At 43.6% G+C, this 13,876-nt stretch overlaps 1 protein-coding gene across 2 annotated transcripts in view; it reads right to left on the bottom strand.

The window, feature by feature from the left end:
• Positions 1-13,876, bottom strand: part of Efcab14 (EF-hand calcium binding domain 14) — a 39,541-nt gene that overhangs the window by 3,651 nt on the left and 22,014 nt on the right. For both annotated transcript variants that reach the window (XM_087548244.1, NM_001106677.2), the window contains 4 exon segments: positions 12,778-12,969; positions 10,845-10,925; positions 8,438-8,549; positions 6,641-6,760 (listed from right to left, as the gene is read on the bottom strand). In XM_087548244.1, coding sequence (XP_087404370.1) covers positions 6,641-6,760; positions 8,438-8,549; positions 10,845-10,925; positions 12,778-12,969 — 505 coding nt within the window.

The raw sequence follows: 13,876 nt of genomic DNA, 5'->3' as shown, positions 1-13,876 counted from the left end.
AAAACAAAAACCTATTCTTATAATTCTTATATTATAATTCTTATAATATTATAATTCTTATAATGTTTCTGTGTTTTTAAAGAAGCCAACATTCTCACTGCAATCAACCAACTTTGAAGAGCACTGAAGTGTACTAAATATGGTTGGTTATAAATTTTCATATTACCTATATGGGGATCCTTCTACTATGTAACATTATCTGTCTAGATCTAGAAACTAAGTAGTGGAAGAGTCAGGAACTTGGGAGTGAGATAAACACAGAAGAGGTAAGGATGTCTGAAAAGTCACAGGAATCATATTATTAACTATTTGCCTAAAAAAAAAAAACAACAACCCTTCCTATAATACACAAGTCTGATCAGGTTTGTTCAAGATGCTCCCCCAAACTCTCCAAAACAGCTACCACTGCCATTGGCTGCCTCCCAGAGTGCAAAGTGAAGTTCCTATTGTGAAGACACCATGCACTTGAGACACAGAGTCAGAGGCCCTGAGCTGGAACTGACCTGAAGGCCTCTGCTCTAAGGACTAGGTTTTTTGGTACCAGAGGGGCCAATAAAGCTTCCAAAGGAGGGTTGCAACCAAGAGTGCTACACGGATATGGTGTTTGTGAAACACAATGACAGCCAGCATGGCATGATAACCCAAGGGTACAGTAGTGCCATGCATATGTTGGCAGTAACCATCAGCTCTCTAATCAGACTTAAGACCTACTTAAATTAAGAGGTAAATTGTGTCTAGTACTGGAAATTTAGCCAACTACCCAGGCCTAGTGAAGTCATGAATCTTGGAGGAGAACCAACCAGATTAAATCCTAACAACATTTAAAATATTTGTCCTTACATCTATGGCTAAGTGTAACAGACAGAAACCATTACAGAAAACCACAACCAATCAAAATGCAGAGATATGGAGCCCAGTTCCAATGGGTGCATCTATAAAAGAGCTCCTACACCCAAGGTTCAGGAAACGCTGCAGAAGATAGGGTGGAAAGACTGTAAGGGCCAGAGGACGGGGGAAGGGGGTACAGAAGATAGGGTGGAAAGACTGTAAGGGCCAGAGGACGGGGGGGGGGGGCGGGGGTATAGAAGATAGGGTGGAAAGACTGTAAGGGCCAGAGGACGGGGGGGGGGGGGCGGGGGTATAGAAGATAGGGTGGAAAGACTGTAAGGGCCAGAGGACGGGGGGAAAGGGGGTACAGAAGATAGGGTGGAAAGACTGTAAGGGCCAGAGGACGGGGGAAAGGGGGTACAGAAGATAGGGTGGAAAGACTGTAAGGGCCAGAGGACGGGGGAAGGGGGGTACAGAAGATAGGGTGGAAAGACTGTAAGGGCCAGAGGACGGGGGAAAGGGGGTACAGAAGATAGGGTGGAAAGACTGTAAGGGCCAGAGGACGGGGGGGGGCGGGGGTACAGAAGATAGGGTGGAAAGACTGTAAGGGCCAGAGGACGGGGGGGCGGGGTACAGAAGATAGGGTGGAAAGACTGTAAGAGCCAGAGGACGGGGGGGGGGCAGGGGTACAGAAGATAGGGTGGAAAGACTGTAAGGGCCAGAGGACGGGGGAAAGGGGGTACAGAAGATAGGGTGGAAAGACTGTAAGGGCCAGAGGACGGGGGAAAGGGGGTACAGAAGATAGGGTGGAAAGACTGTAAGGGCCAGAGGACGGGGGGGCGGGGGTACAGAAGATAGGGTGGAAAGACTGTAAGGGCCAGAGGACGGGGGGGCGGGGGTACAGAAGATAGGGTGGAAAGACTGTAAGAGCCAGAGGACGGGGAGAAAGGGGGTATAGAAGATAGGGTAGAAAGACTGTAAGAGCCAGAGGACGGGGGGGGGGTACAGAAGATAGGGTGGAAAGACTGTAAGAGCCAGAGGACGGGGGAAGGGGGTACAGAAGATAGGGTGGAAAGACTGTAAGAGCCAGAGGACTGGGGGGGAGGGGGGTACAGAAGATAGGGTGGAAAGACTGTAAGAGCCAGAGGACGGGGGGGGGGGGGGGGGGGTACAGAAGATAGGGTGGAAAGACTGTAAGAGCCAGAGGATGGGGGAAAGGGGGTATAGAAGATAGGGTGGAAAGACTGTAAGAGCCAGAGGACGGGGGGGGGGTACAGAAGATAGGGTGGAAAGACTGTAAGAGCCAGAGGACGGGGGGGGGGGCAGGGGTACAGAAGATAGGGTGGAAAGACTGTAAGAGCCAGAGGATGGGGGAAAGGGGGTATAGAAGATAGGGTAGAAAGACTGTAAGAGCCAGAGGACGGGGGGGGGGGGTACAGAAGATAGGGTGGAAAGACTGTAAGAGCCAGAGGACGGGGGAAGGGGGTACAGAAGATAGGGTGGAAAGACTGTAAGAGCCAGAGGACTGGGGGGGAGGGGGGTACAGAAGATAGGGTGGAAAGACTGTAAGAGCCAGAGGACGGGGGGGGGGCAGGGGTACAGAAGATAGGGTGGAAAGACTGTAAGAGCCAGAGGATGGGGGAAAGGGGGTATAGAAGATAGGGTGGAAAGACTGTAAGGGCCAGAGGACGGGGGGTGGGGCGGGGGTACAGAAGATAGGGTGGAAAGACTGTAAGAGCCAGAGGACGGGGGGAGGGGGGTACAGAAGATAGGGTGGAAAGACTGTAAGGGCCAGAGGACTGGGGGGGGGGGGTGCACTCAGACTTCGTCCTTAGGAATGTCAGAAGATAACACTGTAAAAGTCATACCTACATGACTGTCTAAGTATGAACTGAACAAGGACAATAACAATTGATACACCAAAGTGGACAGGCTAAACCCCATGAAGCTTCAACCCTACACAAAAAACTATATATAGGCAACTTTGAGATGCTGAAAGTAGAAAAAATAGTTTCTCCAGGAAAGAGCACTCCAATTGGTTATCTAATAACAAATGGTCAGTCCTGAAAACATACATATGAATAACATTATACAGATTGAGCAGGTTATAGTTAGGAATATGCATTTATATGTAAACACACACACACACACACACACACACATACCAATCAATGAAAAAGAGACCATGGAGATGAAAGAGAGCAAGGAGACACATATGGGAAGGTTTGGAGGAAAGAATGGGAAGGGAGAGTTGATATAATTATACTATAATCTCAGAAATCAAAGAAATAAGGAGTCAAGATTGCAGATTACTTTATGATCACCAGAATGGCCACCATCAGGCAGCAATCATGATGTGGGGAAAGGGATGAGTCCTTACAGGGCTAACGAGAATGTAAACTGGAAGTCACATTCTGAACAACGGTTTGGCCATTCAGGAATTGTATGACTTGGCAATTTTATTCCTAGGCACTAGGTCAAGAGAAAAATATATTTCTATAAAAATCTATGCCCTCATGTTCATAGCAGTGTTATTATTTGTAAAAAAAAACAAAAACCTGGAAACAACCCAAATATGCATCAACTGATGGATGGATGAACCAAGTGTGAGTATAGCATACAATGGACTATTACTCAGCCATAGAAAGGAAGTGTTACTTGATGCCACAATATGAAAAGAGCACTATGATAAAAGAAGTGTACACAAGGCCACAGATTGTATGATTCCATTTCTATAAACGAAACATCCCAAATACATAAGTTTATTGAGACAGTAGGGGTAACTGGAGAGCAATTAAAATTTCTCCCATTTATTTATTTGTTAATTTATTTATTCATTTATTTTGTATGTGTACATGTTTACAGAGCAAGGTGCATGTGGAAATCAGAGGAGAACTTATGGGAGTGGGTTTTCTTCTGTCATGTGGCTCCTGCTCAGGGTGTCAGGCTTGATGCCAAGCACTGAGGCATCTGGCCAGCCTCAGGAGGCTGTTAAATGAGTATGAAGCTTCATTCTAGGGCAATGAAAAGGCTATGGAATTAAGACAAGGTGATGGCTGTATAACCGTGAGAATATACTAAGGCCCACTCAATTACATGGTTTAAAATGGTCACACAGAATATAAATGTATTTCCATTAAAAAAGAACCATAGGACTCTCTGCCTCTGTGTATTTATCTTTTGGTGGTTAATGCCACCTGTTAATCTGTATTAAAAAAAAAACTAAGATACTATTTTAGTCAATGGCATTAGAAAGTTTCCAACAAAAGCCTTTAACATTTAAAAAGGATTTGATCCAGGGGTGGTGGTGTATGCCTGTAATCCAGAGTTCAAGACCAGCCTCAAGTATACAGAGTACTGAGGTCAACCTGGCTATATGAGGTTGTCTCAAAACAAACCAATGCAAAAAGCCAAAATACTTTAAACAAACACTAATTAACCAACAAACCCAAAAAAATCCAAAAGGAGTTTCAGAGAGATGGATCAGTGGTCAGGAGTTTGTACTACTCTCCCAGAGGACCAGAGTTCGGTTCCCCAGCTTCCTTGTCAGATAGCTCACAACTGCCTGCAGCTCCAGCTCCAGCAGGATCTGACACTTCTGGCCTTCGAGAGTGCACACACAGTTAAGAATTATAGAAGAAATAAAAAATAAAAAGGACTTGATTAAGTTCTTATGCTCACTGAAAAGATTTATAATACCGAAGAAACAAAGGCCTCCTGTCTGTGTTTCTTTAAAAGCTCTCCTGATTATTTTTCTTCATTTATTCACGATCACACTTTGACTCTTGTTGTTTGGTACTTGGGAAGAATGAATGTGCTGAAGGGAGGAAAAACCGTTTCTGTGCACGATCACTCCATTGAGGATTCTTATAAATTCCTGACAGCCCTCCTCCCGCCTGCCACAGGCCTGGCAGTGCAGCTGCTGGGACAGACCTCAGAAGTGCCCTGTGCCAGGGAGCAGATGGGGTGCTTCTTCCCAACACCAAATCGCTAGATGGAAATTCTTGTTAATAGAGTAAATACAGTGATTCTCCTTCCCCTCCAGAACAGAAAGAAAGCCACCGCAGACAAGGAGAAAGGCAGTGCAGTTCAGCGTTAACTGCAGGATGAATACACAGCCCAGTCATTCAGTTACACAATTGTGTCTACGAGGCTCCTGCTGCAGGCTGGGGAGTGAACAGGACAGACTTTACTCATGGAAGCTGAACTGTTTCTTCCTAGGGAATTTCAGCAGAGTGGCATATGCTAAACAGGAGCAAACCAAACAGCACAATCGGGAAGCGCCCGCCTGCTCTAGACTGGGGAGATAACATACAATGGCATCTGAACCCAAGTGAGGAACCAAGTAGAAGGTATGTGGTCAGACCTGGGTGACTTTCCAGATAGCAAGAGACAACCAGGAGCCTAAACATCACAATGGAGAGTAGAAGACACTCCTGGGAACAAGGCAAACACTGTTGTATAACTTACAGTCTTTGTGTGAATATTTACTCTGCTCACTGTCAGAATCCCAGAGGGCCTGTTGCAGGCAGTCAACTTCGACTTGTTTTGCTGATCTAAAAGAATTGTGTGTGCTTTTTTTATCCTCTGCATCAGACAACCTATCCTTATAGAAAGAAAGGGACATTTTTGGAGACACGATCTCACTATATATAGCACAGGCTGGCCTCAATTTCTTTATCTTTGTGCCTCAGCTGGGATTATAGACATATGCCACTGTGTCTGGCCGAGACTGTACCTTATAGTGTATTCCATTCTCTGACATGGGGTCTGGAGGGTACTTAGCGAATGGCTGAAGACCTTAAACAACATTTAAGAGAAAGACAATATGGAAGCTCTGGAGTCAGCCTTAACTTGAATTCTGTCTCAACTAGTTCCCTGCTGTTTAGACTTAGGCAGCTTTCTGTACCTGGCCCAACAATGTTAGATGTAAATTGTGTGTGTGTGTGTGTGTGTGTGTGTGTGTGTGTGTGTGTGTGTGTGTGTAGGTGTGTGTGTGTGTGTGTGTGTGTGTTCCTGTGTATTTGCAGGCATGTGGAGGACAGAGGGTAATCTCAGGTGTCACTCCACAGGTATTATTCACCTTTTAAAATGGATATTATGTTTGTGTATGATGTGTGTGGGTGTGGGTGTACACGTCACATGTTGAGGTAAGAGGACAACTTCATACTCAACTCTCTGCTTTTATGTTAGATCCGTGGACTGGCCTTAGGGCATTAGGCTGTAAGTGCTATTAGGCACTGAGCTATCTCTCTAGCCTCTGTTTACCCTTTTGTTTTTGAGAAAGTGTTTCTCACTAAGCTTAGAATTCAACAAGTGGGTTAGGCTTGCTGGACACTGAGACCCAAGAATCCACCTGTCTCCATATTCCCAGTGCTGGAATTTTAAGAGTGTACTACCACACCTGGCTTTTTTCACATGGGTTCTGGGGACTGAACTCAAGTCTTAACCACCTAAGCCATCTCTCCAGTTCATTAGATATGCATGCATGCTTGCTTGCTTGTTCTCTCTCTCTCTCTCTCTCTCTCTCTCTCTCTCTCTCTTTCTTTTTCTTTAAAAGATTTAATTCATGTATGTGAATACACTGTAGCTGTCTTCAGACACACCAGAAGAGGGCATCGGATCCCATTACAGATGGTTGTGAGCCACCATGTGGTTGCTGGGAATTGAACTCAGGACTTGTGGAAGAGCAGTCAGAGCTCTTAACCACTGAGCCATCTCTCCAGCCCCAATATGCTTTTATTTTTAAACAAGAAAAACAATAACAAGTTTTAACAGTTACAACTTTGAACATTTCCACCAATAACATTACCTTTGATGCTAGAAATCCCAGGCAGGGAGATAGGTTTTAGTTGGGTCTCAGTTTGGTCTCCAAGAAACTGTGAGAATTTTGGCAATGTTGAAGGATCTGATGTGAAGTTCTGTACTTGCTCTGTAGTAAACACATACACCTTTATTACAATCAACTCCAAACCAAATTAAATTAGTATGGTACCTTTTAGTACCATAGCAGGTATATTTAATTTAAGAGAAATTGCTGAGAGTTAAAGAAGCAGTATACTGTTCAGGTACAGATTGAAGGGGTGTGGACGAGTGAAAGGGGTCAGGACTACATTAAGGTCTGAAGCAGAACATGGTACAGCGTGAGTAGACCTAATCTGAAATGCCCCAAATCAAATCTTTCAGAGGAAAATTCCACCTATGACTTCATGTGATGGGTCGTAGTCAAATAAAGGTGACCTAAAAATACTAAATAAAATTAACACCAGGCCATATATATATGGATAATGTATATATGAAACATGAATGAATTTTTATATTTAGATTTGAATAGCAATTCAATGATAACTTGCAAATATTTCAAAAACAAACAAACAAACAAAACAAAATACAAAAAAAAAACCCAAACTGGCCACACTTTAGGCTCTACCTGTTTGATTATCATTTATGCTTAGATGCTGAACTGGCTGGTTTTATGTGTTGACTTGACACCAGCTGGAGTTATCACAGAGAAAGGAGCCTCCCTTGAGAAAATGCCTCCATGAGACCCAGCTATGAGGCATTTCTCAACTGGTGATCAAGGGGGAAGGACCTAGCACATTGTAGGTAGTGCTATCCTTGGACTGGTGGTCTTGGGTTCTATAAGAAAGCAGGCTGAGCAAGCCAGGGGAAGCAAGGCAGTAAGCAGCACCCTCCATGGCTTTTGCATCAGCTCCTGCCTCCAAACTCCTGCCCTGTGTGAGTTCCCATCCTGACTTCCTTTGGTGATGAACAGCAATGTGGTAGTGTCAGCTGAATAAACCCTTTCCTCCCCAGCTTGCTTCTTGGTCATGATGTGTGCAGGAATAGAAGCCCTGATTCAGACAGATGCTAGGACTTGAGTTGGATAAGTCTTTTGCCTTCTTGGGAAATAGGCAATTAAGTCTGATCTTGGGGCATGGGCCACGATTCCATAAGAATGCTATACAGTAAGATGCAGCCAGTGTTAGAAGACCTTTAGCATAGTTCTGTTTCTCACAGGAGAGAATCTGAGGGGAGCTATTCTACATCTCCAAAGCTGAAGAATGCTTGAGCCAGGGAGGTCAAAGCCAATATTCACTAGTATCTTGTTATAGCCTCACAGTTACTTGTTATAGTCCTAAATCAGTAGCTGTTAATTAATGCATCTAATAATATTGATTAGTATGTCCTTACCTAAAGCCAAGTGGCCTGCAAATTGAAGAATTCCATCATTACCTGTTAATGACTTTGGGGAGAACTAATATTTAAGTAAATTTTATGCACTCGCAGTAACAGAAACACAACATTTAGGACTGGTTTAATATAAGCTATGACAGTAACATTTTTGCCTATAATTGGATGCAGGCAGCATGGAGAAGTCTATTTCCAGCTAAACATTACCCGTTCTCCCCTTAATAGACTAGAGTACAAATCAAGTACAAAATGGGCTTTTGCTAAATGAAAGCGAGGTGCATCAGCCTCAGCTCGGTGCGCTCAGGCATCACTCACTCCGTTCCATCAGTGCTGGCGGACATCGGCCCTACTCCCTGTGTGGGAGACAGGCTGCCCAAGCCTGCGTGAAATATTCAGAAGTCGGCTAGCTGCTTACCCTCATCTGTGGTCTCTGGAGGCCTGTTGCTTTCGGGTTTGTTTGTGAGAGCACTGATCAGCTGCAGTTTTTCTCGCAGCCCCGATACCTGAGAATTTGAATTATCTTCTTTCTGCCCAAAACAAAGATCAGATAAGGTTTAAGGTGGTGTTTACACCTCACTGGAGCCTCTGCCGTATTTCCAAAACACAATCGCATGTAAGTTGACCTTCACCCAGACCCCTCTAAGGTCAATGAAAAGATGAACAAATACTAGAGCTGTCTTTGGGGCTCAGTGTTGATAAGTGTATAGCTGGGTTTAAAGCTGGACCGTTACGGGGACATTACATTTTCTATGACCTGTTTCACTGTGAACAGTCCACTGATAGAGGAAGGCATGCATGTGTCAGCAGAAAAGAAAATGTGCCCTTACTCAGGTGCCTGCATAGCACCTGCTTCGGAAATGATGGGGTGAGGCGCGGGTGAGGTGGGGGGAACACACACTGTTTTCTGGAGCTATTTTACACTAACTGAAAAACTGCCTTGGATATTTCTTATCACTTTGTGACCATGTCATCCGAAGGAAAACATAAAAAAAAAAAAAAAGCCAAACAAAACCCAGCAGAACTCAATCAAACAATAAGTATTCATTCCCCTGATTCACCCAATGCCCCACTGTAATGATCCAACTGGTGGCAAGGACTGTCAGAGACACAAAGTAGGAGCTGTAATATTTCTAATTCGAACTGTTACTTGAGTCTAATGCCTTCCCTATCCACACATGGCCTTCTTTTCAGCTTTATCTAGGATGGTGTATACAACAACAGACTTAATTGTAAAGGAGCAGAAGAGAGCAGCCTGGTTCTCCTGTGGTTGGCATCTGTTTACTGTACAGCCTGGTCCTATGTTTAGGAGCATCAGTGCATTTTATTCCTCCGTCAGTGAGCTTACACGCCCCCTTTCTATCTTTGGTACATTCTAATAGTTACTAGATAGTGGCTCCTGGGTTTATTTAGGGAGACCCAATATGAACACATGAACAAACCTGGATACTAAATGCTCACTGACAGCAGAAATTGAATCTGGTTGGGATGCTTTGATGAGGTAACATGAGGAGAATGACTGGCATGACAGTTATAAAACACAAGGGATCTAAAAGGAAAGCCAGAGATTTAGGCAGAAGTGTGGTCCTGTGTTCTGATATGACTGTTAAGATATGAATTACTGTTGAGATCACTGCTACTTTCTAACATTAACCATCTGTTACATTTTTGTGTTCAACATTTAAATCTGGTTTTAAAAATGTTCTTGTCATTTCCTAAAAGATGTTTAAGAAAAGTGCAAAAGCAATTTAAAAGCTCAATAAAAGCCCACCTTATACTGCATCAATACAAATTTGATAAGGATCAAAAAGTAAAATTAGAAAGCTTTACATCAAAAACTTCTAGAATACGGCTTTAGCTAAATTCCTGGCCTACGACCTTCCTATCCTCTGAACTCAAACACTGTGTGCATCTCAGATGATTGTACTAACTCTGTCACAATCTTCCTGGCTCTCCCTTTATCTCAGCAGGGCTTAAAAGGATTATGAAAGTGTAAAGAATACAATTTAAACGTGAAATGATTTTTAAGATGGACACCATTTCTATGCCTCTGTCCCGTATTGTCAGTTTAAATAATTGTGCTAATTAATTTTTGTCAACTTGACACAAACTAGTGTCAAGGCGTGGAGGGAACCTCACTTGAGGAACTGCCTTCATCAGCTTGTGGCTTTGTACATGGGCTTTTTCTTGATTGCTAACTGACATAGGCAAGCACAGCTCTCTGAGGCAGCAATATCCCTAGGTAGGTGGACCTGAGTTATGCATGAACAGGAGCTGAGTAAGCCAGAGGAAACAAGCCAGTGTGACATTCTTCCTCCACAGTTTCTGCTTCAAGCTCCTGCTTTGGCTTCCCTTGATAATGGACTGGAACTCATGCAGTGTAATAAGCTACCTCCCCATGTTGTTTCTGGTCAGGGTGTTTATCATAGCAACAAAAGCAAACTAGGACAATAACTGTCTCTGTTTAATAGTTGTTTCCTTAGGAGCGCCAACCTGATCACTCTTAATGCTCTCATTAGACCCTAGCTTTTCCAGTGTAGCACTTATCAGACTTATGACTGTCTGTTCAGTCTTCAGCCTTGCCACAGTAGGGGTCACATATCTGTCTCATTCACTGTGGCCAATCCAGCTCCTCGTGAAGTACTTAGTACAAGGTATGTGACTGATGTGATATTCATTTATTCACCAATACCTGAATCTACTAATTGTTCTGTCTTGGAGTTTGTCACAGGAGATCAAAGTGCCCCTTTTAGAGGGGATGGCTGGTTGTATGTATAGATGCTGATTCTTTTGCTTTTACTTCACAGAAGTATCCTGTTCCTTACCTTTATGCTTTGGGCCTTTACAGCATCAGTTCTGTTGGTCATCGAAGACTCTCTTTTCAGACTGGCAGCCCTATTACCCATCTTAGAGGGAAAAAAAATAGGAGAAAAGGTTAAAAGGAGACATTAAAACTTAAATGACATCAATTAAATGACACATGTGCGCGCCAGCCTGTCTCTGCTCAATCCCAGAACAAATGGGTTTCAGATTCATACCACTGTGTCTGGATCACAGTGGGTGCTGGGGATCTGAACTTGGGTCTTCATGTTTGTGTGGCATCCACTTTACCAGTCGAGCCATCTCTCCACCCCTGACACTTAATACATCTTAAACAAATTGCTCATGTTTATTTAAGGGTTTCTGAACCACTTTAAACACAAATGGTAAAGGAGTGGGAGAAGAGAAGAGAATGGGGAAGGGCACAAGGAGACAAAGTGGAATAAAGGCTTCTAAATGTTTTATTCACAAATGTTAAAACTGCAGTATAAAAGGCAACGTAACTTCTCCCAGGATCCAGGCTTGGTCTGATGCTGTTGGAAGAAATAGGAGGACAGATGGATACTATTACTGATTTTCTTTGCTGGATAAAAATAAAAAGGGGAGAGCAGAGACAGCAAGGGGTATGACGGGTTAAGTTTTCACAATAAGCCTTGAAAATCCTTCAAGGCACACTATTCATCAAATCACCCAAAGTTCTTAGCCCCTACTTAGCTTAGCGAGTTCAAAAGGGCTTTAAAAACTAGGACTCCTTTAATCTTTACAGCTTTGTAGTAAATTACACACTCTTGTAAAGCAGGAGGACCAGGCAGAAGGGGACAGGTCTTTCTACCCAACCCTTCAAAGCCATTTTCAGGCAGCTTGCCAAGGTTCACTGCGGCAGAGCCAGCTCAAACATTTCTTACTCTGTGCTAGGGCTCCATCTCATGAGTGGGTTAGCTCCCAGCTTTGGCTGTTCCTCGAATTTACAAGTATGATTCCCATCAAAAATGTACACGTGCCTTTGCTCTATATATAACCTTTAAAAGCGAGACCTATCACTGTTAATGAAATGATCCCCATGAATCCCAGCATGAGGTACAGATGAAGTGTGATTAAAGGCAAACACTCCATTCATGAGATCGTGAAAACCAGAAGCGCTCACTTCAGTGACTTAGTGGGTCACTCAGTTCTCTAACACAGAAAACACCTCATTAACCTTGGAAGCTGAGCTACTCTGAATTAATCTGTTTAAAATGTTTTTATTAGCATATATTAATTTATATAATGATGGGTTTCATTATATTTTATCCACGTACAGAATATATTTATCATAATCACCTCAATCCACTCCCCCATTAACCCTGTGTTCCTCCCACTCCTGCTAATCTCCTTCTTCCCAACTGATTCCCTTTCTCCTTTCATGTTTTTTTTCTGTGTGATCTAATTGGTTGGGTTTGTTTATAGAAGCAACTTCATCTGTTTAAATGAGTTTCCTAACATTATATGCAAAGGATTTCCTCTAATATGCAGACAGAAGCAGGATGAATCTGAAAGCCAAGTTCAGGGTTAAAAAGAATGGCCCAAGATTTTTGTATCTATCACTTTCATCACTTCTAACACCTGATGAGATAAAGAAAAGAAAAGGAAATACATGCCCGTGTCCCTACCTGATGGACCACTGGCAACACTGAAAGAGACTTGTTCTGCCAATAAGCTGTAGTGAGTTGATGTGTTTGAATTGACCCTTGATATCACCCCTTTCAAACACACACTCTAAATCCTGTGCTACTCACTTCAGAGCTGTTCTATGGATTAAAGCAGATGTAAGTTAAGGACAAATCAAATGTGCAGTCTCTCAAGTGTGGCACACTACTGTTCAGATGATGGGGAGGATCATCTATGCACAGACAACACACACCAACACAGAACATGTCACAGCAGATGTGAAAAGCTTACCATGCTGGAGCTCACGTTTGTTCTCTGTTCTGCTTTGCTCAGTGCAACCACATCACTTTCTATCAGGTCGAGTCTCTGTGTCAGGTTACTGAGGGTCTCGCTCATCCCCTTGAGTTTAAGGTCATTCTGTCTCTGGTATCCCACTACAGTACTGTTGACCTCCTCTAAGGAGTTGTGCAGGTACAGGATATCCTAGATTGGAAATAAACTGAGTTGTAGGACCCACCTGGTACTGCAATTAGACAAGCAGGACAGGAGGTGAGGTACCTCTCCTGGCTGTGACCACCATGTGTCTAGATTTGCTTTGTTCTTCCTCTCAGCTGTTCCCACTATCCCCTCTCTTGGGCTGTCTGGTTTCAGCTAGACAGGAGGGTGAAGAAGAGAATTCTCTGCAAGCTCCCACTCTGGGCCTTCAAAGTGGTGAGTTTGGGAATTATTTTCCCAACATTTACTCACTTGCTGGTAGGCTATTAACTGAAGTCCCATTAGCCTAATTGGTCAGAACAAAACTACAGTAGGAACAAAACCAATTACTGAATTGGCCATTAACAAAAGCAGAGCAAGTAGTGCATTATTTAGTACAGGACTCAATTCTGTTTACTGACATCTGTAGTACTGATTACTACTTAAAGGGGAATGATGACTATAGGCTTTAAAAGACATTAAACTTAGGGCAGAAATCCTTAGAGATTTCCTTTACTCTCTTTAATGACCATCTGACATTCTGAGCCCAGTATCCCTCCTGTCCCTCTCTTCTGCCTTTTGTCTTCAGGCTTTAGAAAACACTAAGTTTCAAGAATATGTTTCTCAACAGTCTCAGAGATCTCTGTGGCTGGAAGCTGCTGTCTTCCTAGATTCTGCACCCGTCCCTCCCTTGCCCTGGTTGCTATTTGTCATAGTTTCAGGATAGTCTGGTCGTTTTATAGCTTTTAAGATGTGAAAAGGAATTTACTCCATTGGTTGACACAGGGGAGGAAGCAGCCTATTCAGAAGAGAGAATCCCCAGTGCTAGCACGTATCCCTTGCTGCTCAGCTCTCAGGCAGGGGCTGATGTGTGAGGCCCCCGCTGAGGTGCCTGCTGGAGCACTGAGTGCGAAGC

Source organism: Rattus norvegicus, chromosome 5 (assembly GCF_021556685.1).
Source record: "Rattus norvegicus strain SHRSP/BbbUtx chromosome 5, alternate assembly SHRSP_T2T, whole genome shotgun sequence".
NCBI classification, from domain to species: Eukaryota; Metazoa; Chordata; class Mammalia; order Rodentia; family Muridae; genus Rattus; species Rattus norvegicus.
Note: the sequence above shows the minus strand (reverse complement) of the source record. Positions and strands in the feature narration are given on the sequence as shown.